The 27,840-nt window shown below is 34.8% G+C and overlaps 2 protein-coding genes across 5 annotated transcripts; both read right to left on the bottom strand.

Moving 5' to 3' along the window:
- Positions 1-1,668: 1,668 nt before the first annotated feature.
- Positions 1,669-27,795, bottom strand: TRAPPC13 (trafficking protein particle complex subunit 13). Of its 4 annotated transcripts, none has more exons than XM_034441004.2 (13): positions 27,355-27,742; positions 19,406-19,474; positions 17,849-17,948; positions 16,284-16,368; positions 14,858-14,985; positions 14,633-14,705; positions 13,054-13,098; positions 10,901-10,918; positions 6,596-6,729; positions 5,085-5,283; positions 3,923-4,023; positions 2,070-2,220; positions 1,669-1,983 (listed from the first exon to the last, which is right to left on the bottom strand). In XM_034441004.2, exons 1-13 carry the CDS (start codon positions 27,398-27,400, stop codon positions 1,891-1,893), a joined length of 1,242 nt encoding a protein of 413 aa, XP_034296895.1. In that variant the 5' UTR covers positions 27,401-27,742; the 3' UTR covers positions 1,669-1,890. The 4 variants fall into 4 exon arrangements, with proteins under 4 accessions (XP_034296895.1, XP_034296896.1, XP_034296897.1 ...); XM_034441005.2 differs by having other exon boundaries at positions 2,070-2,217; XM_034441006.2 differs by lacking the exon at positions 10,901-10,918 and having other exon boundaries at positions 27,355-27,795.
- On the bottom strand, positions 23,164-27,481 carry SHLD3 (shieldin complex subunit 3). Its single transcript, XM_034441012.2, has 2 exons — positions 27,355-27,481; positions 23,164-24,806 (listed from the first exon to the last, which is right to left on the bottom strand). Exon 2 carries the CDS (start codon positions 24,704-24,706, stop codon positions 23,942-23,944), a length of 765 nt encoding a protein of 254 aa, XP_034296903.1. The 5' UTR covers positions 24,707-24,806; positions 27,355-27,481; the 3' UTR covers positions 23,164-23,941.
- Positions 27,796-27,840: the final 45 nt, after the last annotated feature.

Raw genomic sequence — 27,840 nt, 5'->3', positions numbered from 1 at the left:
TACTGGAGATGACACAGTTCTGTTACAGCTAAGCTAATTTGCCTATATAGTGGAATTAATTTTTTTGTGCACTATTAGTTGAATAATAGTGGCTGAAAATGAAATGGCTGAAACTTCTGTTTTCAAGAGCCTTGATTTAGACTAATTGCTAAAGTAATAGTATGGAGCACCCTGACCCATTTCTGAAAGTCTTCAATGGATTCCAGTTTCCTCTAAATATACATTATAGCAGATGGCAATAATATTAATATTTTATTGAAACTTGCTTCAGTTCCTTTTAGTGACTGGAAACCTCTTATGCACTTTTTGCTGGAAAAAAAATGAACTGATTAGAAATGGTAAACTATGGAAGAAGGAAACTTTAATGCAACCTTAGAGATGGTAAAATATAAATATTTCCATCACTGTTGTTAAGACTAGAAGTCCCTTATTTTTCTTTTTCCTCTACTTTTTCACTTTTCTACTACTTTTATTCATTTCTTTTTAATTCAAAATTTGAATCACAGCATACATATGTTGCATTTAAATTCAAATCAGTTATCAGTGTTTTCTAGTGATTTATTGACAAATGGAGGGACAAATGGAGGCTGGAAGGTGTTGTCTGAGAGTTGTATAAATGGATTCAGCTGTGACATCTGAAATCTTGAGACTGCCAACATCATCTAGTTTTTATTTAAAAAAAAAACAGGAACATGGACCAGGATTTACCATGCCTAAAGATACTGGAAACATTCATGGACTCATTTGAATTAAACTAGGTAAGGGTTAGAGAATCTGTGGTCCTTCACAGTTGTTTTTGTACTATAGTTTCCAGCATCTTTCATCAATAGCTACAGAAGTCATAGTAATTCAATTATATTTAAGAATCATCTGGATTCTCCCAGTTTCATATACTAAGGATGAACAATGTAAAATGAAAAAAGAATTCAGACAAAATAGCTTGCAACCGAATGTCTGATCAGTTGTAAAGGGCAAATAGATTACTGTTCATCAAAAAGCCTTCTAGTTCATAGGCAGTAGCTTTATTCATGCATACCTCTGATCCATAATAAGATGGATCATAACTCCTTTGAGTTATATATTACAATTTAGGGTATATCTGAACCGAGAGATTGTGATTTGTTTAGCGAACCATTGTTATCCTTTTGTTAGCATCAGGTGTAAATTCTTCATATGTGTCAGGTCATATATACGGTTCCTAAGAAATAACAATGAGAACTATCTATTAATTTCAAGCATCCCTTGACTCCCAGAGATATTTGGTTGGAAAAGAGAATGGCATATTAGATGGATGTTTAATCTGATTCAGAATTTACTTTGTTCAAATGTACATGTTTGTTTCTTTCCCAAATCAAATTTGTTTCCCAAACCACCTATTTCTCCAACTCTATGTTCACATGCGTTAAAACTATGTAAAGTTAGATTCATGCAATATACAGTATGTTGTATAATTCTCTATAACATAGTTCAAACCACTGATCCTTTAATTTTAAAATAACAGTTATAAATCTGTGTTCCTACATTTATAGAATACTGTTTTTTCCAAATGAAGACTGGGAAAAAGTTTCTAGTCCCCTTCCCATGTAGAGAATTATTTCCCCAAGAATTACAAATCATACTGCAAATATTAGAAAATGTTTTGTACAAAAATGTAACACAATTAAATAGTTGTGTAAGTTGCCTAAGTCTTTATTTCCAAATAGATTAAAATATACATTATTGGTTAGCATATATTTTTAAACATTCCAGAAGTGTCACGTTCATTTATGGGAGAATTATTAAATAACATTTTTTCCTCTTGGATACAGTTAGATGTATTCTGGATTCATTAGAGTGTTGTCAGACAGTTGGTCCACAAAACTTAAGAATTTTTTTTAAAATATTTTTTTTTCATTTTGAAGAAACCACGCAGACTTGAGCAATATCATCATACTCATATGTTCTTTTCAAAAAGGTATCTGTTAATCTTAAACCAGAGACACTCTAAAATGGAAAGAAAGGATAGATACAGTGATTAAAGTGATTGAAGATAAAATAAGGCTAAAATCAGAGCCACTTTAATATCTTACTTGTAGTCCCTGTACTGATGATAGCAGCGTAAGCGTCAAATATAGTGATGAAGTAGGATGCAGTTTGCCCAGCTGTCTTCCTGATACACCACACCAGTGAATTGAATTAGTATTGCACATTTCCAAAACTAGATCCATGGTCCTTTCACTGCTAGATAAAATGTACATGTATAATTTAATACAAATACCAGTTTTTAAAAGATCCAGTTCATATCACTTTTCTCACTATACCAGTTTTTCTTTTTGGCAATTTTAGATGGTACGCGTCATGATTCATTCATCTTATGCACACATTTCTGTGATGCTGAATTTCAAATACAGGGGCAGAGAGAGAAAATTTAAATCTAAAGACCACACTATTTTGAGAAGTCATAAATATTGACAATTCAGTGTTTTGGTTATGAGTTTGTAAATGGTATTAAAGAAATAGAAGAAATATAGGATGCAGATGAATTAAGAGATTCCCAAGCTTGGTTTAAATGCTACCCAGGAGTGAATTTTAGAAAATTTTAATTGATTTAAATATTAAGTATTAAAGCAAGGGACAAAGTATCTTAGCTCCTACAAAATGCTAGTCTTGTTAACAGAATACATGTCACATATACACATTATGTCTATGAAAGCTTGGTTCACGAAACATGGCTAGATTCTGACAACATACTAAACTACAAACATCTCATCCATATCTTAGTTAATGAGTTGTACAAACCAAGTTCTACATATTCATAATGGAAAGCTCAGCAAAAATACCAGTCTTCTTTACAAATATGCTAAATCATACTGTGGTTTGCTTATTTTTGGCTTAGTGTGGTATATGCACCTAGCCACTGTGGCTTATTAAACAACGAACCACAGTTAAGCAAATGACTTGATATAGTTTATTAAATAAGCTACAACCACACTAGCTATGCTGTAAACTAAGTTATCACATTAAACTAATTTTGGACCCAGCCAATAATAAAAACGTTATCCTTCCAATTAATACATATGCCTCAAACATTGTTGCTGAAATAAATCACTTCTGATTCTAAATCTGAATGATTGAAGGTAGGATTACTGGCAATCTATTTATAAAAATATTTCTAAGAACCAATTGCTTCAATAGTTTTAATCATAATATTAAGAATATATTTTGTGAATGTCATACTAACATTAATATTTTAGTACAAACACGCTTAACCACAGCCTGGTTTAGCAACCGTTCAAATTTACAACGGCACTGAAAAAGTAACGTTGACCAGTCCTCACACTTACGACCATTGTAAGGTCATGTGATTGAGATTCAGATGCTTTGTTGCTAGCAGATATTTACAAACTCTACAGCATCCCGTGGTCATGACAGCCATTTGTACACTTCACTGCTGGCTTCTGACTAACAGTCAATGGAGAAGCTGGCAGTAACATCAGAAGTCATGGACCTGTGATATCTGATTAACTAGTGAATCGATTAGTGACAGCCTTGCTAGTCCCAATTGTGGTCATTAGGTGAGGACTGTGCATCTAAAAATAATGATCAAAATGTAGTGAGACATACACACTGCAGTGGCGCAGTGGTTAGACTGCAGTACTGCAGGCTACTTCTGCTGACTGCCGGCTGACTGTAATTTGGCAGTTTGAATCTCACCAGGCTCAAGGTTGACTCAGCCTTCCATCCTTCTGAGGTCTGTAAAATGAGGACCCAGATTGTTGGAGGCAAAATGCTGAATCTGTAAACCACTTTGAGAGGGCTGTAAAGCACTGTGAAGTGGTATATAAATGCTATTGTATTGCTATCTCTCCAGTGCTTTTCCTTTGACTGAAAATAAGGATTGCATTCTGAAAGTCCAAATGAGCAAGGGAAAGTATTGCATTACCTGCAGTTTGTTATTTTACAAGTGATGTTGAAAGGCTCTTCCAGGCCGACTGTGTCAGGTATTGTCTCCAATGAAAGCCTCACATCACCGTAACCTGGAGCCTAAGGAGTATTAAAAGCTTAGGAAAGCATGATTGATCATTCTTATGTGCCATCAAGTCATTTTCAACTCTTAGCAAAAAAACAGCATAATAAAAATCCCTTTGTGCACTTTGTCTAACCTCAATGTACTTTGGATGAAAGTGTAAGAAATTAAATTAACTCTGCAAATGTCATTGAGAGTTGTTACCTTCCTTTGGCTAGCTATAAGCAGGAGGAACTTGCCTGAGATTCTTTTTTAAAAAATACTTAGAATCATCATAGTACATTAGTCACCAGTTGTAAGCTATACATTCTTACAAAGGGAGACATCTAATATAATATTTACAAGATTTATATTTTCTGTTTGTTTTAATGGCATCCTCCAGCTGCTATTATTCCTCATGGACTATGTTTTAAAGATAACATTAAGTTTTAATTCTTTTTAAGAATATTGTACTGCCATTTGCATGAGAGCAGTAAAACATTCCTATTTCAATTATGGTTCCAATGGACTAGGAAATATTAGATTATCTAATGGTTTCTGGGAAACCTGCAAGCAAGGCAAAAAGGTGATAACTTTCTTCTACTAGCTGCCTCCTAGCATCTGATATTGATTCTATATACAGAAGCTCCACTGAGACATCCAAGCTATTACAGACAGATAGTTCTATGCTTCATTAATCTGTCTAATCCCTTTTAAAGGCACTTAAGCAAATGGCCATCATCCTACAGAGCCATCTTGTGATAATGAAAACAATGAAATAATTAAGAATAAGGGATATGTTCATCCAACTCTTTAACAACAGATGACAAATGAAAAAAGCTTATATCACTTGCTTTTTGCTACTTCTGAAAATTGTTATTGAAGATAAAGATGCTCAGATATACCTAAAAAGGTGTTTTCTGAAATAACATACAGGTCCAGGTAAATATTAAGACACTAATTTATCATGTACAACATATATTCATCATGCTCAGTGTGAATTATCAGCAGACAGATCCTTCATTTTTTTCCTTCTGTTCACAGCAAAGAAAATGCAGCTTAGTTTTCTTTAAAGAGAATATCATAAAAAAGGACTTGCCATTCTTTGAAGTTGGCTGGTTTGCAACCTTCCCCTTTCACCCAAATTTGTCTTCCATACGATGTCGAGCTTTCCAATAACTGTTACACCTTTAATAACACCAACTTTTTCTGAAAATTCCTGCTTGGGTTTCAGACAATATAAATACTGGCGTGTATCCATTGGTTGTAAGTATGTCCTTGTACCAAATGTTGACACACTGGAGGGAAAGTAAAAATTCACTTCAGCGTATACTTCAGATTTGGACTTCTAGATAATTCATTTAGGAATCAGTCTACAAATATGGCAAATAAATTGACAGAAAGAGAAGGAAAACAAAATCATGCAAAGTTAAATTGGAAGCCCCTATGCTTCAGTGGTTAAATGTTTGGGTTGGCATGAGGAAACAAAGGCTCTCCAGCCCAATGGAGGCTCACCAAACGATTTTGGGCCAGTCATTCTCAGCCCAACTGTAAAGGTATGTGGAAGTGCCTTGGGAGAAGTGGGGCGGGGGAGGGGGAGTGGAGATGCTGCCTAGGAAATGATAAGAAAGGGTGGCAAATGAGTCTCAAAAGGAATCTTCCCTTTTCAGACTTGCAAGTCTCTGTTAAGGTAACCTGACATTACAGCCTTACAGTAAAGTAGAATTAGTTCATCTAGTCCTTTTTCGTATCTGTTCTATCGCAAAAAGCTAACACCAACCTATCTCACAAAGTGTCACTGAGAGAAAAAAAATAGGAAGATGGAACCTTGTATCATGTTGTCTTGTGCTCTTGAATGAAAGGTAAGATAAATAGCTAACCAACACATAATAAATGTTAAAAGTCTGTTTATCATATTTATATTAAATACAATCTTTGAATTTAAAAGATGGTGGCAATTAAGGAGTTTTTAAAAAGAATTCCAAGTTTTAAAGATTTATTTTAAAAAACCCTTTAAAATATTAGTTTTCCTCACATGTTAACAAATGCAGAGTATTTAGACATAAAATTTATTCTATGTCTGAATGAGGTACTGTAATCCAAAGAATGGCACTAATAATAAGTTTGTATCACATTTTACACAGGTAAAAAACTTAATGCTTAGGAATATAAAACACATTTTTATTTCTGATACCAGTGAGAGACACACTTCATCCTGCAAAACGTTTAATTAAATAAACGGTTAAGGTTTTTACATAACAGTCCATTTTATGTAGATCAATATCTTTTATAATCTAAGTTCTTCACAACTCCAAATGTTTGTGAGTGGGTTCCAAAAAATCGCAACCATAACATTTATGATTCTTAGAAGGTTAACCTAGAGAAAGGAAGAAAATCTAAAATCTAAAGGAGAAATAGACAATTTGATGCTAAACTGCCTTCAGTACTCTTAATACAGTGTACTCAGAGTACTCAGTACTCTTAATACAGGCATACACAGTACATAGAGCCCATATATTGAAACAGTTCCAATTAGACACAGATGTTTTTGCTTTCTATAGGTGAATGTAAATACAGTCAAATAAGACTGGCTACAAACAAGTCTCTTACCTGTTCCCCACATGGTTGACTGTATTTAATTCTGTTACATTGTACATAATAGAAGGCTCTAAAGATACCTTCTCCATAAACATTGGGGAGCTTGTGATATTCTGAATCTGAGCTTCCAAAAACACTTCATCAGTCTGAAAAATCAAGAAAAAATGCTTAAAATAATGAGTAGTTTGAACTGAGAAAAGTTCCAGCACTTTAAAGGTTTGAAAAACATTAAACCACATACGCAGTTAGTTTCATGCCTGAAAAATCAAAGTAACAGTAATTAAATGCGAGAAAAATCTTCATCCCAAAGGAGAGCAATAGAAGCAAAAAAGTTAGTCAACTGGAATTGTGCTGAACAATGGATGTGGGATAATTTCTTAAATTATTCTGGCTTATGGTAATAAGGTCTGCATATCAATCTACAATCATATCAATTCAGAATTTGTCAAAAAAAGGAAAGTATGCTGAAGAAATGAGAAATGACTGCAATGCATATGTACACATGCCATGCCAGTGACACATCGGACTGCATACGAAGAAAATATGGGATTATTAATGGGGAGCTTTGCCACTGTTTCTGACAGTACACCAACTATCCCAGAAGCTCTGTTACCGTAAATGCTATAATCACTATTAACTCTTACATTTTATTCCTATGAATTTCTTCTGAAGCTCTTATAGGGAGCCCTAAGAGCCCTGTCACATAGGTTAATTTTCTTATTATCTCACTGTTATATCTTGCTCTAAGACTTCCAACAATAAGCATCTGATCTTACTTTTATTTCCATGATTGAATAGTTGGACACTAGTGGGCTCTGCCAAAACGACTAATTTAGCATAAGAGATTTAAAATACATGTATTTTAAAAGCCCAAGCTGTTTCTCACCTTTCACAAAGATTTACTGACAAAGCCATACGGTAAAATCCATGCAGCAGATGCAGTCTTTATGTGTGTGAACTCAACTTGATGTAATTACCTAACTCCCTAGGTAAATGTGCAGAGGATATTAGCCTGAGTTTCTTCAGTTTCTTCACAGACAGAATGCAAAAGTACCTGAGTAGCACTAATGTAATCTAGTACATCTCCTTATATTAATTAGTTCAGATATTAATATCTTTAATTAAGTCCATTAACAGAGTTAATGAAGTTCATCAATAAATTATATCATTTCAATTATATGTCAAAATAAAACTTGAAGTTAAAGGAGACACAGGAGTCTCCTTTAAAAATAAACAAGAACTATTCATCTTCAGGATTGAAATATTTATAAATCACTGTTCACTGTTTTAAAAATAATTATAATAATTTATACAGCAGTATGCAGAGATTCATGGATGTTTGCATGTGAACTGCATGATTCCTCTTAGCAGCAAAAATAATTCTTTGTTTTCAGTCTCTCCAAGAGCTTAGTGCTGCAAAGCAAAAAAAAAAGCTAGCTTTTTCAAGCTGAAATCAAAACCTGTTGGTGATTAAAGAGGCTAGCATGGTAGAGATGAAAATAGCTACTTGATCAAGTCTCATTATGCACACCCTGCTCTTCAAAACATATGCAAGGAAAATTTCACAACATGTTTTCTATGGCTAGGCAAATCCTTTTTTAAAAAAAGGTCTTTGAAATCTGCAGTAACCCTTGTCACATGGCTGCTTCATAGGATGCTTCTGGTTGTCTCTGCATACATATAAAAAAGACCACATTGCTTTGATGATTCAAAAAAAAGAGGTTCATATGCGCTCCTGTGCATTGTAAAACATCTCTTTTAAAGGATTTGTACAGCCCCAATGTGTAAAATAAGGGACGCGGTGGCTCAGTGGCTATGACACTGAGCTTGTCGATTGAAAGGTCAGCAGTTCAATGGTTCGAATCCCTAGTGCTGCATAATGGGGTGAGCTCCCGTTACTTGTCCCAGCTTCTGCCAACCTAGCAGTTCGAAAGCACGTAAAAAAATGCAAGTAGAAAAATAGAGACCACCTTTGGTGGGAAAGTAACAGCGTTACGTGCGCCTTTGGCGTTTAGTCATGCCGGCCACATGACCACGGAGACGTCTTCGGACAGCGCTGGCTCTTTGGCTTTGAAACGGAGATGAGCACCGCCCCCTAAAGTCAGGAACGACCAGCACATATGTGCGAGGGGAACCTTTACCTTTACCTTTTAATGTGTAAAAAAATAGTTAGAATAGCATGTTGAATAATTGTAGCAAACTGCACAGTAAATTCTAGTCTATGGTATCCTGGGATGAACATGAATTCAGGCAAACTCCAGGAGATAGTGGAAGACAAGGGAGTCCGGTGGGGTATGGTCCTTGGGGTTGCAAAGAGTCAGATATCACTTAGCAACTGAATAACAACAAATATCCCTGGATATTGACATGATACCAGCAAAAAAGAAAAAATAGGCTCAGTTTGGATTTTAATATTAAATCCCAATTAAACTTTATCAAAACAATTGCAGGGCATATGGTTTTGGGACAGCAAGCTCCTTCCTTTCAGGTACACCTTGAAATTGTACACAGCTCTTCTTCCCATTTTAGATTAGCACACAATCCATGTGTTTTCTGAGTTATTTCAAATTAATTACAGTTATGTGAATCAATCTAATTTTATACCACTAATTATGACTTGCTTGCATTACCCAGGGTTAAGATTAATGAAGATTTGGGTGCCATACTAAAATGTAGTCAATTCTGTCCCCTTCCTAACCTCACTGAAAGAATTCAAGGAATTGGGGACCATTCAAGAGGTCATGAAGATACTATCTTCATAGATAGAGAGCTGTTTGAATGCAGCCTTTGTCAAGCAAAACACCAGTGACAAATTCAGTTATCTTGCTTCTTAACCATTTGAGCTTAATTGCTCCCACATTTTCCAGTATCTGATATTTAAAACATTCTACTATTCTGCAATAATATCTCATAAATTCACTGCTAATCTCTGGGGTTTCCATATTTCCCTCTAGTAGATTTAAAAAAGAATCGATTAAAAAAAATAGCAATAATTCAGTTGAGGGAAGAAAGCAAAATCAAGTAATATAATGAAAAAGCAAAGCAGAATACAATGAAGCAAGAACTGATTAATCTTAGCAATAACTTTATTGGAGCAAAATGTTTCATAGCAAATTTGTAGATTCCACCACATCTATTAAAATTTGAAATAAAATCACACTGCAGTAATGTTATAGTAAACATTGCCACATGCGTTTAGGAGTTGAAAAGCAGCATAAGCATGTGAAGAAAAATGCAACAGATCTTAAGACTCTCTCCTCCAATCCAGTGTCTTCACAAAAAAAGTAGATAACAGAAACCTAACCATGATGTAATATGATATAAGTCTATATGATGGGCTGCATGTACTACATGCTACTCAAAAAAACAAGACACACCTTTTTTCCCCAGGCCATCCAAACTGAGGCAAACTGCAAGATATATACATAAAAGAAATTTCAATTCTTGGCTGGATACAAAAAATTACAAGAGGAAGTAAAATGGCTGACAGATTTCTGTTTAAAAACACTTCTGCTTGACACAATGCTCTGAAAATATGTTTCATAGCAATTTTTAGGCTTCAATTTGTCCCAAATCTTTATCTTTTGTAACTGGGGGATGGGGGGAAAACCTTTTGTGACACCCCCCACCCCAATGCAAACATTCTATTTTTGTCAGCACAAAAACCTTGCTAATGTTTTCCACCCAATCTTTTTGATTTTACATACATTATCATTTTGCTTAATTTATTCTAGCTTTGTTAATCATGAGAGAGGACTATGTAAAATGTAAGACCAGTAGTTCTTACTATCAAACAGCAAAAATTTTATTCAAATTCCTGTTTGGCTTCAGAATTTTTCAAGTAGAATCTGGACATTTTCCAGTGTTATAATACTTAAAAAGTATGAAGGCCTATATTCTCTAGAGAACGTGAATTTATTTCCAATTTAAAATTGTGTTGTTTGCCCATGAAACACAAACAGCCTTATGTATATAATCTTGCAGTAGTGTAATGTACCTTGAGAATATCATGTGTTGCTCTATGTTCAAGCAAAAAAAAAAAGTATATTTTTTTGAGAGCATGTTACTGGAAACTAATGAAAGCAATGGATAACAAGGAAAGAGTTAATGCATTTGGAGAGGTATTTTTTCTTTCTCCCCACCTTTACCCAACATTTTTTGAAATTCCAGAACAAAAAAAAGCAAAAGGCAATATTTATGAGTCAGTACAGCAAACATTGCTTTTCCATTATATTAGAACAAAATGTTAGTAACAGGCAGAAAGACAAACAGAAGACAAGCATACATACATATTTATAAATAATAAATAAAAATTACCACAGAACTGAGGTCACTCTAATGGGAAAATAAAAAGAAAAACATTAGAAAATTTAGGGTTAAATGTTAAAGAAAAGAGGAGTATAACCACGTTTCAAATAAAATGCATTATTTTTGCATTTTTTTGTGTATTTAAACAAGACAGCATTAGTAAGAGAAAAATGTACACTGCAGTAAAATGAAAAGGATCACTAATAAGACATTTGACTTTTAAATAAGACTTGTGCCAGCAAATGGTTTAACGAAGGAAAAAAATATGTGGAATGGTAAAGACAGTGAACACACTGGTAAACTAGTACATGCTCAGAAAAGAGGTTCTATATGGGAAGTATCTGGGTTTCTTTTCTTTTAGGGTTTTGTCTTGTACACTGTCTTTCAACATGGAAGGTGTCCATAAGAGAAACCAAATCTGTTTAGACATGATTTCCTTCTCTAAAGTATACAATGAAGTGCAAAGTTGCAGGAAGCACTGTTGAGGAAATGTAATTTTAAAAAATGCACCTTCCACTCAATTACATACATTGAAACATGAAACTGCTTTCAATTTCCCAACTTACTTTAGATTGATGAGGCATATTTTCCTTTTCTGTATGCAGCTGTTGTTAATCATTCATTCATTCATTCACTCACTCACTCCATATTCTGCAAATACTGTGCAGAAGACCTATGAAAATCAAATTAACAGACTGATGCCAGAAGACTGTCCATTTTTTGTCTCCTGTCACAGTTTTGTTTTTTCCTCTTTAATTTGGCAGGTGCAGCTTTCCTTATAAGGAGAGGCAGCAATGCTATGGAACAGGCAAGAGTTGAGAAACATCACAGAAATGTTATTTCTTGCTTGCTAAGACCAGTTTTCTCTATGTAATAATTCTGAATATAGGTCCACTTTTGAGGAGAAGTGTTGAGCATGAATACTTAATACTTTTAACATTTTCCCCATATCAAAACATATAATTATATCAGAATAGCAATTATAAATGGGTAGATTAAAAAGGGAGGGAGTAAATTGTATGTACTCAGCAATTTTTGCTCAGTTATAAATAGGGATACACCCTTCCATGCACACCCCCACCCTCATCCAAAGAGACATTGCATTGTCACAGCACCTGCTAGGTAACTATTTTATAAAACCAACATACATAAACTTATTGTCAGGACTGACACTCCCATTTTGCACATCTTTCACACTTGCAACCTCATACGAAGGTCCCCAGAGGCTCCATTGTGTCACAGACACCTTTGATGCTCCTCAGGTTCCATGTTGTATTGATTATTTAGATTCTTTCAATTAAAATTAAATTAGATTCTTTGATATAAAAAAGTGAATAAGCTAATTTGTTATTTATAGGAATGTTTCTGGATCTGTATACACACAGAAGCATTCTTAAAATGGGGCTAAAATACAATGCTGAAAAAGGCAGGGGGAAAAAAAACCTGAGGCAGTAATGAGTATGGTATTTTTTTTTTTTAGGTATTAGGCTGTACCCACAGTTAGCACCTGAATCATTTAACCAAGTTAGAAGAATGTAATAATTTCTGATACATATATTTATAGAAGAAAAGTTAGCAAAACTTAATAAAACAAGTCCAGTGATTGCTGGTTTCAAAAGCACAACATTCAAACCCTTTGTATTTCCTTCTCTGAGGATGCTCAGGAAAAACCTCAGCAACCCTGATACTTTATCACTGGGCATGGCCACCACACCTCACATTTTGTGAGTGTGGCTTAATATGCTGTCAAACTTCAAAATGTGCTCTTTGGGCCCAAAATGACTGGGGATATTTGACACAGATTTAAACAAAATAAGCTCTAAGTATATTTAAATGAACTGTTCTTTCAATTACTTTTAAAACCATTCTTTTATTATTATTATTATTTTGTTTGATGTTCTTCCTAGTTTTCTGATATTATCATTTTGTATTCTCTTAGTCCATAAAAGTAATTATATTCAAAACTTCCTTACTATCCTTATGATAGGAAGAAGATGCCTAAGTACAGGCAGATGCTGGATGAACAGATACATTCATAAAAAAGCACCTGGGCTTCTTTGTTTCTCTCATGCAGGAGAAAAATCCTGACACCACAGTTTCTATTCCTAAGAGAAATTTCCTTATATTATTGTACATTAAAGGAACCAATATTTTCTACTTACCTCAGCATTGTAGAATTTAGTTTTAACATCTAGTGGTTTAAGGACCTGCAGAAAAAAAATAAATAAACACTAACAGAAAATTTACTAGATTCCTTCACTGGTATTTATTTACTGGCTTTTGTTTTTCTAAGTCCAACTATATATCTGAGTCAAACAGGAGATGTTATTAAGGAGGCTGTAAGAGTCTGGATGGAGAGCAACAGTTTGAAACACAATTCTAGCAAGACAGAATAGCTGTGAGTTTGGATGCCATTTGAGACCAATGAATTTCCTCCTTAATTTTGGAAAGGGTTGCGCTGTCTCATGCTTAACTGGTATGCAGTTTGCAAGTTTTCCTGAACTCATAGCTGCTTGTCAAAGAGCAAAATTCAGATAATTACATCTTGTATACCAACTGCAACTTTTCTTGGATCAGATGGCCTTCCTCATAGTCATTCATGCCTTGATCATCTTATGAGTACTATTAATTCTTTGAATTAATTCTTTTGAAGGGATACCCTTCAAAACATTTGGAAGTTACAGCAAGTTCAGAATGAACTAGCTCAAACAGCTACAGGTTCTACATTATATTCCCATGTGACATCTTTAGAATTGTACTAGTTACCAATAGACTTTTGGTGCAATTCAAGGTACTGATTTTGTCCTTTAAAGCCCTGCATGCCCCAGGATCCAGAATCCACAAGGCTGTCTTCTCTCAATAACATCTGCTCTTTCAATAAGACTGGGAGGGGAAAAATTCCTCCCTACACTTAAGAAGTGCTTCATCAGGGACCTTTTTCTGTCAGTGCTCCCTTTCTCAGCATTCTCACAAAGTTCAAGCTGTCCCCAATTCTATTACAATTCCAAAATGTTATGAAGATTTATACAAAGATCAAGCATTTTTATCCATGTTGGTTCAATAAGATTTGCTTCAAGTAAGCCCAGCTTTCCCTGAAACTTTCATGTCATAGAAAACTGGGCTTATTTGAAAAAAGTACCAGTATGGATAGAAGCTTTCAATCATCTTCAGAAAATATTATACTATTTCCGTAGAGGCAGTTACACAATCTAGAGATTTCCTAAACACGGTGTTACTGAGTCTCAATGGACGGTAGCATCTTCCAGCCTTAAATGAGTTGACTCTAGGATATGAGGAAGAGAACATAATGCAATTTTAACTTTAGTTTTTATTAAATGTAATCTAATTTTGTTCTGTCTTCATCTATGTTGGAGTAGTGATTAAAAATGTAATAATTAATCTGAAAAAGTAGCCCAGGTGTATGAGCTTTGCACAGTGAATAACACAGTGATGAAAATTATTTAGTATCCCACCAGCACAATCATGGATCTTTGTTCCAACTCTGCATACTCCTCTGGATTCCCCTCCTCATGTGCATCAAACCCTTTTCCTGGTAGTTTATTTTAGGACTGATACAAAGTAGTGCAGACAAGTCTAATATTAAATGCAACATTCTGAACATTCTCCCCTCCCAGATTTATCTTATAAACATTAGATACAATGTTGAGAAGATGGGAAAGAGAGTTTGGGGAATAAAGAGATGCTATTGATAGTGTAAAGCCCTAGTTGTATTTTCAATACCTGGAACTTGAAGAACTTTCGGAAGTACATCTTTTCACCAGTCTGTGTGGTATAGCTTACGGCACATACCAAACTGAAAGACACAAAGAGTTCAATGGATTTTAACTATTTGGGATAGGGACAATGCATATCTGTTATATATCTGCCTGCCTGTCTGCCTATCTATTACAAAATATAAACAATGGGTATGTGCTTAAGAATATAAGAAAATAATAAATATCTCACATATGTGTCCCTATTTCCTTTACTTCATGGTGGATTACATCGTCAATGCAACAGTCCTGCTTCAGTTCTGCCACTGCAGCACTAGAGGCTGAAAGGTTTAAGCGTTGTGAACTTGTCTGTAGGTCAGCCTTGGAAATTGGAACAAAGGAAAAAAAGAAAAAAAACCACATTAAATAAAAGATTAAATAAATTTTGGAAGACACCCATAGAAATGAATAGTGTCGTATCACAATTGTAGATTGGCTCAGAGAAAAACAGAAGTCAATACTGTTCCATTAGAAAATTCTCATCTTCCCATTTTACAGATGGAACAAGACATATTCAATAGCATTTTACTAAGGTCATCCAATAAGTATGATTTGTCTACATTATGAAACCTGATTTTTCCTGGCCTAAAAACAAACGGGCATTTGGTGGTGAAGAGCTGTACCTCTGCAAATGGCTGGCAGGTGGCCCATGGCCTGTTGGCAGGGCTGGGTTTGCGGAGTAGTTTGGTGGCATTTTCTTTTTTTTAATTGAGCAGAATGCCTATTTTACAATTTACAGCACAGTTATCATGCATTTACTACCACTTTGAAGGTGGCAATGTTGTTAATTTTTCAGCATTCAGAATTAAGATTCTGAAGGTTGCAAAAAAAGGAGAACACATGAGACACAGATAATCCCAGAACTGTAGTTTGCCCATCCTGCTTAAATAGTCAAACTGACATATATCTACTATATAGTTCATATTAATTCTGGCTAATACATATATGTCAGTCATAGTTAAATCGGAACAGGTAAGATATAGGGGTTAAGGTGCTGGAATGGCACCAGAGAGAACAGACTTAAGTTCACACTCAGCCACAGAAATTTCCTAAGTGACCTTGCGGAAGCCCCTTCCGTCCCGCTCCGCCCGAAAAATAAGTGCAAAGAATGGTAAATATGTGGCCTTATGTTCATGAAAGAAAGGTGGGCCATAAATCTAAATAATATATAATAAATCTAAATAACATATAAACTCAAAAGCTGGATATTCACTAAGTAGAAAATTCTCATTCAAAGTAGATCCGAATTCCAGCAATAACCGAATTTGATTATTAAGATTACTGAACTGTTAGCATTTTACACATCAGTTTACCCATAATTAAATTCTTGGGCAAAATGTACTGGGAAGATCTGTTACAAAAACATCACTGAGGCCAATCAGTCCCTGTCATGTTTTATTACACAAAAAACTTGCACCATAGAACTTCCAACGGATTACACTTTTAAAAAGAAAGAAAAGTGCAGAACAAAGTATTTTCCAGTTTTTCTTTAAAAATTCTCCTACAAACAGAAGAAACATGCCTTTACAATTTCTCACATTTGTGGACAAAATAAATTTACAAATTACAAATAGAAGAATTTTAACGTATTAAGACTGACTATACAAAATGAAACATACCTTTACCAAAATGTCTTTTACAACTTGGTGACTGTCATTATGAACGCTAATGTAGCTGGAAAACGTTTCTCCTAAGAATATATTTCTGTTCAAACAGAAAGGAGAAAAGACAGTAAAATTAAAAATCATTTTCCCCCTTTCTCTAGCTGATTCATCTTTACGTTCAGTCACTAGATAATCGACCCCTGAAAGATTTCCAAAGTTTCTGTAATACTTCTTCCTGGTCAGTGACCTCCAGATATGTTGGTCTGCAAAATAATACAGTTCCCAAACAATGTCATTGATTAGAGATTCTGACACTTAATGCCCAACAACTTGAAGAACAGCAAATGCAGGAAGGCTATGCTAATGCAGTTAGCACTGATGAAACTGATTAAATCTGTAATTATGAACCTGTGTCTTATATAGATTTTAGCTATAGCAGTTTGTTGTATGACAAAACCAACTGAAAATAAAGCAGAATTAATACAAGGAGATGATATGGATGAATGTGTGAGAATTAGCACAAATGTTAAAAAAATTAAACACATATGGAAAATAAAGCCACTAGTCACATTCTTGTCTATGCACACCAGTTGCTAGGAAACAATATAAGGAAAAAGCTATTTATATCGTATCTATCATACCATGCGATATAAATAGTTTTTGAACTTCCAAGCTGCAACTGGTTGACCACAGGATACAGGATGCCAGATGTTTTGGTCTGATCCAACAGCACTTTGACTAACGCTTCCAAATATTAAAATGTTGAAATATCTCAAGAGTCTCACTGCACTACTAAAAATGAACATAAAGATTCAATTTTTTTCATTAACTGTACAAAACAACTATAAGTATAAAGGCTATTGCTTAACACATTGTAAACCGCCCTGAGTCTCCAGAGAAGGGCAGCTTATAAATCGAACCAATAAATAAATAAATAAATAAATAAATAAATAAATAAATAAATAAATAAATAAATAAATAAATAAATAACAACTATAGTAACCAAAAATAAAGCAGATATTCTTGTGCTGAAAAGTTAGTAACATATGTAGTCTTTTTATAGTGTTTGAAAAATAATATTTGAATTAGTTTATGAGATTTCTCCTTTCAAAAATGCAACTAAGTATGTACAGGCAGTCCTCGGCTTACGACCACAATTGAGCCCAAAATTTATGTTGCTAAGTGAGAAATTTGTTAAGTGAATTTTGCCCCATTTTACCTTTCTTGCCACACTTGATAAGTGAATCACTGCAGTTGTTAAGTACTGAACATGGTTATTAAGTGAATATGGATTCCCCATTGACTTTGCTTATCAGAAGGTCACAAAAGGTGATCACATGACCTAGGATACGGCAATCATCATAAATATTAACCAGTTGTCAAGCATCCAAATGTAAATCACATGACCATGGGGATGCTGCAATAGTCATAAGTATGAAAAATGGTCATAAGTCACATTTTTCAGTGGCGTTGTAACTTCGAAGGGTCATTAAATGAGCTATTGCAAGTCGAGGACTACCTGTAGTCAGAAAGCATAATTAACTCAATAAATGTACATAAATCTATGTACAAATTCTTACCCAAAATTCTGAGGCAACGTCAACATTTCTCCAAGCATTAATGTTTCTGCTCCTTTTACAGTAGAAGGATCATCTTTCATTAATTGATTAAATAGATCTCCTGAAGAATACAGAATTATGTCAGGTCAGCTCTATTTAGAATGCAAATTAATTAAAGATCTTTTATATATTTATACCAATAAAATAGAATATCTGTAGCTCAGAATTGAACTGTGGAATCCTTGGTGCTCTCTGAGCTTGATCATTTTTGTTTTTTGTTTTTGCTTGCAATCAGTTACAGTGCCCAACTAGATAACATCATTAGTGTGAGTATGTGTTAAAGCTATGAAACACACAGGCTATGAAAAGGATAACACTATCATACATCAAAAAATCTCAGAAACAACCAACAGACTATTACAAATGCACAGTTTATGTGGCACATAAACTCTCCAAGATGCCTTAAGTAAACCAGAAGACTCAGTAGCCTAAGAAGAAAAAAACAGGAGTCATCTACAACATATAATGTAAGGACTGAAACAATCAACATGTAGGACAGACAGCGGGAGAAATGTAGAGCATATTCATGAATACCAACTAGCAGCTAGAAAACACAATGGAATCTTAATCTCACAACATATGAACAATCTTAGCCAGTTTCAACCAGGAAGCTGTTAAGCTAGATCCAAAAATGCTAGGGAATTCCTGGAAGTTTGGCATTCAGACAAATCAGCCACCAATAGACACATAGAAATAAAGCATATTACACACTTTTCAAAATAGACAATAAAAAACCCTTAAGAATGAAATTAAAAGATTAGAACACATATTCTCAAGCAGATAACAGCCAATATCCAGATAAGCAGAAATTAACACCAGGCAAACGATCAAGGAGAAAATATCAAAATCAAGAAACTACCAAGGAGAACCCTCCCAACATTGGCAGGTGAAGTTACCATATATAAAGAGGGGGCAAACCCCATACTCACTAGCACTGATGATGTTATCTAATTGGCTAATGAAATGAAAGCAAACACAGCTCAAGGACTCCACATATATTTAAACACATACACAGAGTATTAATTACAGAAGTCAATGTTTAAACTAAAAGCGCCAGCACCAGGGTGATTTCATATTTGATAGTTTGAAAAGCTATCTCAATTATTCAGGTCATGATTGTGCTAAAGATGCTTTTCAAAAGGCAACTGGACTTTCTCTCCCACCCCAAAAAATCCTTTATCTTTGTTTTATTTCTAACTCAAAACTGACAAGTTAAATTTATTTAATAAAGACATTTATACTTCTTTGTTGGCAATGAAAAACAGCAGGATAATTTACTCTGGGGAATGAATATTACTTGCTTTGCCTATTATGCCCTGTCCACTCATCCACTCCCAACTTGTCCATAGTGGCAGTGGTGACAAGAAGACAACATATTCCAGCAGAGCCTGAGAAAGCTCACTGGCTTTAAAGTAAAAGCCAAACTACTTTTTCAGAATTTAAGAACCTAGTGTATAAATAAAAACAATTAATTATGTAATAACAGTTTTAACTACTTTTCAACAAAGCTTTATTTACCTGGCAGATCTCTTTCTTCACAAGTCACTGGTATATTGGTGAATAATGTAGGCTTGGTCAATCTCATTACTGTGAACATAAAAAGCAAAATCAATTTAATATAGAATATAAATAGTAAAGGAATCCCAATCTTCAAAAATATAAGACTGAATAGTCATTGCCTTGGCATTTTAAAAAGCAGGGCTAAAATTAGGTAAGCCTGTGTATTGACTTCTGCTAATTGAAGAGAAATAGATATTTTGTTTAATGAACGGTGTCCATTTCTCACCTTGCTAAATAATTTCTAAAATGAGCTAAATAGAAAAGGTATAAACAAAATCCAAGAATATGCATGGGAAAAAGGCATATATGAAAATAGTATGTGGCTGTTTTCTGACTGTTGTGGCTGTAAGTTGTATGTTTTTTCATATAAAAATCTATCTGTAACGATTCCATTTTTCTGAATAGTATTCAAAGCCAGGTAATAATGAATGATGAATATATTAACATAAACAGAAAAGACAGCATAATTTCTTAAACATTAAGAGAACAAAATTTTCTTTACTGTTAATACCATTCTATCAGTTAGAGCCCTGGAGGGACAGTGGTTAGAATGCAGTATTGCAGGCTAATTCTGCTGACTGCTGTTGGCCAGCAGTTCGGCAACTCAATTCTCACCAATTCAAGGTTGGCTCAGCCTTTCATCCTTCCGAGGTTGGTAAAATGAGGACCCAGATTGTTGGGGGCATTAGGCTGACTCTGTAAACCGCTTAGAGAGGGCTATAAAGCACTATGAAGCGGTGTATAAATCTACGTTCTATTGCTGTTGCTACTTCTGTGTTTCCAGATTACAACTGTGTAGATAGAGAAAGTGGAGTGTAATTGAAGTCCTAAGAAAGTCTAATATTTCTTAACTTTCTTCATTGAAGTTGGTGACAACTAACACGGGGAATTATGAGTTAGTTGTGATTCATGGTTGCATCAATATATGCATCTGATTAATTTGTCTTTCAATATCTGTCATCACAATGAGATTTGGAAGATTTTATTCCTTTGTAAATTAGAATGCCTTAAAACATTGACATATTTTTAACAGAGATCATCCAAGGAGCAGCATTACATATATATATAAAATCAAAACACAGAAAAAATAACATTTTGACAGGTTTCAGTTTTTGCTTAATATTGATAGCAAGTTCACAAAGAAAGAAAACAAGAAAGTAAGTACAGGTAGTCCTCAATTTATGACTATAATTGATCCCAAAATTTATGTTGCTAAGTGAGAAATTTGTTAAGTGAGTTTTGCCCCATTTTATGACTTTTCTTGCCACAGTTGTTAAGTGAATCATTTCAGTTGTTAATAACCCGGTTAAGTGAATCTTGCTTCCCCATTGACCTTTGCTTGTCAGAAGGTCACAACGGAATCACGTGACCCCAGGGCACTGCAACCAACATAAATATGAACCAGTTATCAAGCTTCCAAATCTTGATCACATGACCATGGGGGATGCTGCAATGGTTGTAAGTGTGAAAAACAGTCATAAGTCATCTTTTTCAGTGCCGTCACTAAATGAACTGTTGTAAATTGAGGACTACCTGTATAGAAATGCAACAACCATTCATGTAATTGACTAGTAAAACGTAAGACAAACCATGCAAATGCCAAGGTTTTTTTAAAATGCAATAATGCTAAATCAGTGATCCAAATTAATGGTTCAGAAGTTTCCCTCTGTAGTTTAAATTGGGGTGAAAATTTGCAGCAGCTTAGTCTGTAGAGATGCTCAGTCATCCAGGTCATGATTGTCCCAAAGGTGCTTTTTCAGGAGGCAATTGGACTTTCTTGTTGTTTCTTTTTGAAGACGTTTCACTTCTCATCAAGAAGCTTCTTCAGCTCTTCCATTGACTATCCTGTCAGAGCTGAAGAAGCTTCTTGGATGAGAAGTGAAACGTCTTCAAAAAGAAACAAGAAAGTCCAGTTGCCTCCTGAAAAAGCACCTTTGGGATTTCCAGCAGTTCCTGGCACTTTTGTCAATGGCTCTAAACTATGAGGAAGATAATTAAGCCCTGTTCTTAATTGTAGGGATGAATAATATAACAGTTATATCATAATTGTAAGACAATGAATGGCCAAGTGGGAAGAACTCATTACGGGTAGTCCTCGACGTATAACCGCAACTGGGGCCAGAATTTATGTTGCTAAGTCGTTAAGAGAATCATGCCAGATTTTATGATCTCTTTTGCCATGGTTAAGCAAATCACAGTCAAGATCAAGCAAGGTACTACTACCATTCTATAAAGCTTTAGTACTGCATCCAGTTTTGGTCACCAAACTATAAAAAAGATGTTGAGACTCTAGAAAGAGTGCTGAGAAGAGCAATCAAGATGATTAGGGGACTGGAGGCTAAAACATACAATGAATGGTTGCAGGAACTGGGCATAGCTAGTCTAATGAAGGACCAGGGGTGACATGATAGCAATGTTCCAATATTTGAAGGGCTGCCACAGAGAGGAGTGGGTCAAGCTATTTTCCAAAGCACTTGAAGGCTAGATAAGGAATAATGGATGGAAGCTGATTGAGAGATTCAACCTGGAAATAAGGATAAATTTTCTGACAGTGAGAACAGTCAACCAAGAGACTGGACTGCCATCCATCAAAAATGGTGTAGGTTCTGCTTGGGTGGGGGGTTAGACTAGATGATCTACATGGTCCCTTCCAACTCTGTTAATCTGTATCTGTATGTATAATATTATTTGTTGCAAGAATCATCACACAATTTACTACATAGAAAACAACTATCTTTTATTCTAATTGTGGGTCTCTTTATTTGATCTTTAGATTTGTCCCTAATGAAAGACTGAAATTAGAAGTTGAAGTGATTCAAATCCAAATTTGCTAGTTATTTTCTTTGCTCATATAGAGCTTAACATGTCTCTCACTGGGCTGTTCTCATTAGTATCATCAGGCAATTATATGTCAAAAGTAAAAGAGCATTGCAAACAAGACTCTCTTCTACAGACTCAGGAGTATGTATTATCATTTCCTATGATAGTAAAGCAACATGTAATCCAACAATGGGCATTTTCTTCAGCTCACTTTAATTCTCTATTTTCAGCACGTTTAGAACATAGGTATCCTAAGATCTCAGCTCCCTAGAGGTTACAACAATCAACTCAGGTAAGATTGAGACAGTTTTCCATGTTTTATGTTGAGATTTTTTTATACTGACTCTTGGTAAAGGCCTTTATTAAAGTTAATGAGACTACTCACATTCAGTATCTATTAGCATACAGAGATTCCAAAAGTATGTACTATCAGGTTGCAAAATTTTGTTTTAAAGCTACGGAGACACAATGCACTTTTATAACTTCTGCAGGATTTATGTGAATTAGTCATGTGAACTTTTGACTTACATTTTAAAACCTAAATACTGCCTTATTATTCTATTACAATCATTTTATTTATTAATCTGTGTTATATATCATGTTAGTTTGTATTTTAAATTGCAATGAATTATTCATTCAAACAAATTGTACATTTTATAAAAAAAGATCAGCACATGCTTGGACCAAGGAAGAGGAAGCATACTAATGTTCAATAAATTGAGGCAGAATTCAAAATGAACATTCAAGGAAACTTAAATAAGGCCTCACAGCATGTAACTCTGTCCTCTCTCAATTTACTGCCAGCTTCATTGCCTATACTTACTTATCCTAACAGTACTGTAATAATAATCCAATGCTGGGATCAAATATATTACAATTTTTTAAAAACTCAGAAATATTGATACAAATAGCTTTTGTATTTATTATTTAATATTTATACACAAATATTTTAATGATCTAGTAACAAAGATTCTAAACATAATTATTCACATGCAGAATAATTCTTCCAAATGACTTCTTCTGAAATAATTGTGTATCTTTGGAAAACTTATAGTACAATACATCTTGTAGAAATCAATTCATTTGCAAATATGTTTTATTACCACTTGACCATATGGACTGAATCATATTAAGAAAATCATTTAATTAAACAGTAAATTCAGAAATGATGTGAGGGACTACAATAAGGATTTCTAGCACTCAAAAAAATATTGATATTTTTAGTCCTACAGAACTAACTAGAAACATTTAATATAAACAGTCTTGTATTTGTCTGTTATCATTTATAAGAAAGTATGATTCACCAAATGTAATATTAAAGTGGTTTATACAAGCACATGCTTCATGATTACTTCTGCTTGACTTATCCTGCCAGAAGGCACAGCTAATAAATCCATAAATTCCATTTGTAGTTCATTTAGCATTATATTTAAAAAGACAGCCTTGCTTGTTGCCTGCACAAACAGTCAGGATTTAGATTTTAGCTTCATAGGGAATAGAAGAAATAGATCACTTTGCGCCTAATACTCAACTAACCATCTGTAAATGCTACCTACTGTTTAGTCCTTTGTTGAGAAGAGGGGTGAGTGGAAGAATGTGTTTGGCAAATATAGAGCAGCAAATATTTTGGTTTATCAGACCCCAAGTGGCATATGGCCTTGCTTTAGTTAAAAACTAGAAACTATGTATAATCCCATATTTGTGAACAAGCAGATTCATCTTTCCCTTAATGTTTAATTTTTTTCTAAGGCTGTTTGCAACATGTTCACAGTATAATATATCACAAAAAATCAAAATCTGGTTTTCATGTCTCTGGATTGTAGCGTTACAAGATGGAAGTTCATTGTGTTTGATCATGCCATTAAGATTTATCCAAATGTCTTCCAAAACTTGGTTGTTACAAATAGATGGTTCTATTATCCACCACGCTCTATAGAATACATGCAGCTTTAATTTTTTTAAAGTTCTCTGCAATTCTAGAGATAAAGGAAGAATGCTGTCTTTAAGTTTGGAGCTGGGTAGAGAAACACTCCAAGTTCTCCTTAGCTTGCCTCTGCCGTGTCCTGATGGCTTTCCCAAATTGATCAAGTCAGTTTCTTCATGCTCAATGTGTAAAGTCTGTTCAGCTTTTATATTGGGTTGAAATTCCTTAAGCCTTTCTGCACTGTTATAACATAAGGAAGCATTGCAAATAGTTTCTGAAGTAGCAATAGATCGTTTCACTTGTTCTACTTCTCTAACAGAAACAACTGGAGGAGCATTTTTAGGTTTAACAGGCAGTTTACATGAAGTGTTTGGAAACCAGGGTATGAAGACTGGCAGCTGCCGCCTAGGAAATTTCTTCAAGGCTTCTTCTGCAATGTTTTGTAATGCTGCAGGGTCCTTTTCCCGAGCTCGGTAGTGCAGAACCATTTCCATCCTTGTACAGTGGGAATCCATGTCTTATTTTAAAAGTTTTCTGGGCAGGCGTGTCTCAACAAACAAGATGTTATTGCTCAAAAGAATCTTATTCTGTGTGCTGTGCAGCTGAGAACAGGACCTAGAGTAGAAGTAATAAGATACTCTAACAACTTTACCATCAAATTCACCGAGATTTTGTTAGTCAATACTGTACTAATTTAATTTACCGTAAATACATACTTTTTGGGAAAATACCTCAAATGGTATACGACACCCTCAGTTTTATTAACAGCTTCTTCGCAGTTCTATTATTGTCATTGAAATTAGAAGAGTTTCTATGTTACCAATATGAAACAAATGAGTTGGAACTATAGTATCTTTTGTTTTCAATGTTCAGATATTTCCTGGATGATCAAAACAATACAGTATCTGGATATATACATTATGTTAATCAAAACATATAATGTGAAACTAAGTTTTATGCCATACAATTTCCCTATATATATCTTCTCTATGCCACTCTCCTCCAACCTGGGAGAATTCCCCGATTTTCTATTAATGCTGGCTTTGAATTCTGGGAGTCATAGTTCCAGAACATCTAAAAACAAGCTAGACAAGCTGCTTTAAGCATTAGTACAGGCACACTAAAAAAATACAACATATTTCCACATTTCTGAAAAGATTCAGTATAAATTATCTTAGCTTTTGAATAGAAGGATTTTAGAGGCAACAATCCTTTAAAAGTGATTGTAGCCTTAAACCTTAAATTTTCAATAAACTGAAAATAGGCATTTAAAAGAGGCATTTAAATAATTTTTCCCATAATCTCCCCAAACTTATTATTTAAACTCACTAAAACTATTACCATTGTATCAGGTATGCTCATCATCAAAAAAGCAGCAGAAAACTTCTATTTTCATGCATATAAAATGTGAATGAAAAGAATATACACGAATAAGGAACTAATTTTTCCATACATGGGCCCCACATAAGCCTTTTTGTCATCCCAAGTTATACTGTTTTCCCATCAGGAAACTGCCTTCTGAGTAGGATACTCTGCAAGGTGTAATAATTTTAAAGAAAAATGTCTATGTATAAAAATATTTTTGTATTAATACAGCTTAGTTCTACTACTGTAATAATAGTAATATTAACACCACATATTAATAATATATATTATTTTAATGCTAACATAAACAAATAATTATGCATTTCAAAACAATAAAAGCATTTTGTTTTCTTTAAGAATAGTAAGCTGGGGAAATATCCATAAGTTAACATATATAATTCTATTCCGGTACAAAGCTTGATGAAAGAGTGAAGTCGTATTGCAGAAAGCAACTGTTTAATATAGATAGTTTTTGATTTATGACTACAATTTCTATTGCTAAGTGAGATAATTGTTTAGTGAATTTTGCTCAATTTTACAACCTTTCTTGCAGTTTTCAGTTAGTAACATGGCTGTAAAGTGAATCTGGTTTCCCCATTGACTCCGTTTGTCAGAAGGTTGCAAAATCACATGACCCGGGACATTGCAACCGTCATAAATATGAGCCAGTTGCCAAGTGACCAAATTTTGATCACATGACCATGGGGATGCTGCAATGGTAGTAAGTGTGAAACACGGTCATACATCGCTTTTCCCCAGGGCAGTCACTAAATGAAAGGTTGTAGGTTAAGGACTATCTACATTTGCTTTATAGAACAGAGTTATGAAGTTCTTTATTTGGGGTTTCTTATCCACAACCCCTAAAAAGATAATTTATCAGGAGAACCAACCAAGAAGATACAAAATTGCTGGCTTTATTTTCATAAACTAACCATAGTATAATTGCTCATCAGACTTGTTGTTCCTGTTATGGCTAAAATGAGAAGAAGCACCAGGAGCCAACTTCTGCCTCCTTTGCACAGCCACATAGGAAGAATGATCCTTCCCACTGACCAAATTGGAGGGGAGAAACAAGGTTAATGAATTGCGCCTCACACACCTCCCCATTTTTACCCAATCATCCCTGCCCCCCCCCCACTCAACCGTCCGCCCCGAATAAGAGATAGGTTCTAACTTGCAGCTGGTGAAATGGATTGCCAAATTTGCTATAAAATTGATGGAAAAAAGGACAAAGTTGGTGCAGCAGAATGGGGTAGATTGCAGGAAAGAGCATTTGATTTAATAATGTAATTCTAATAGTAGTTTTAAGACTGATTGGGTAGATGCAGGAGTGACATTGTAATATAATCTTAATCATATTTAATTTGTATCTCAAATTATTGTATTCTATTCTGATTTCATTTTAGATTGTGTTTTACTCTAATTTCATTTTAAATGAAATTTAAAATGAACACATTTAAATCGTGTTTTATTCCTATTCCAATTTCATTTTAAATTGTTTTTACTAAATTTTTGTAATAATTGTTTCTGGAGCTCTGCACTTTGATATGGCCCAAGGGCTAATCAATAAATAAAGATTAAGACTGGGAATAAGGTATCACCAAAAGTGGGAAGAAGGGCGTTACTTTTTCTGCCCTTGCGCCCAGCAAGAGAAAAACCGACCCCGCATTTGTGGGACACCGGTTATCCTACCAAACTTAGCCCTTTCTCCTCTAAACCAGATGAAAATCAGAGCACGACGAGCACCAGGTGCGGCAAGTAGCATAGCAGTAGCAAGGAGTCAAAAACCTAGCAGTACCTTTCAAGGCCAAGAGATGTTCTTGCTTGGCTTGGGTCACATCCATTGCCTCAGCCACGCCACTTGGGCTTTCTCTTCTTCAGTCAAGTGGGCCGTCGCCGCATCACTCCCTATCCACTCTTATTTAAAAAAAAAAATATCCGCCTGCTTCAGGCCCGCTATTTTCAGTCAATAGCGTTTCGCGGAAGACAGATCACTACCGTAGTTTCTTCCGAAACTACAATTCCCAACGAGCCTTGCGATATGTCGCGCCGTTCGCCTTCCGTAGGCTCGAATGTTGTTGGTTTTTTATTGCTACCGACAGCAACACGGATTATCAAAACAATGCATTCTGGTAGTTGTAGTTCCCGGTGAAGCTTGACGATTTATTATGGCGTTCCGTAGCGTCCTGAGAAGAAACAGACATGCGTAGTGGTAAGAAGCCCATAGGCCCAAATTAAACGCCTTTTTTTTTTACGTCTCCATAGTAGGCCTGCCTCCGTCTCT

The sequence above is a fragment of the Pantherophis guttatus genome, chromosome 2, assembly GCF_059756535.1.
Source record: "Pantherophis guttatus breed Tessera chromosome 2, ASM5975653v1, whole genome shotgun sequence".
In the NCBI taxonomy this organism is placed as follows: Eukaryota; Metazoa; Chordata; class Lepidosauria; order Squamata; family Colubridae; genus Pantherophis; species Pantherophis guttatus.
This window is presented reverse-complemented; position numbering and strand designations above follow the sequence as displayed.

What these genes read in the sequence shown, in the direction of transcription:
- SHLD3 (XM_034441012.2), bottom strand. Translation starts at nt 24,706, where the DNA reads ATGGATTCCCACTGTACAAGGATGGAAATGGTTCTGCACTACCGAGCT.
- TRAPPC13 (XM_034441004.2), bottom strand. Translation starts at nt 27,400, where the DNA reads ATGGATGTGACCCAAGCCAAGCAAGAACATCTCTTGGCCTTGAAAG. An exon ending in GTCAACCATGTGGGGAACAG is followed by an intron (nt 5,284 to 6,595) that starts GTAAGAGACTTG and finishes CTTTCCCTCCAG; the next exon opens with TGTGTCAACATTTGGTACAA. An exon ending in CATCAGTACAGGGACTACAA is followed by an intron (nt 1,984 to 2,069) that starts GTAAGATATTAA and finishes TTTCCATTTTAG; the next exon opens with AGTGTCTCTGGTTTAAGATT.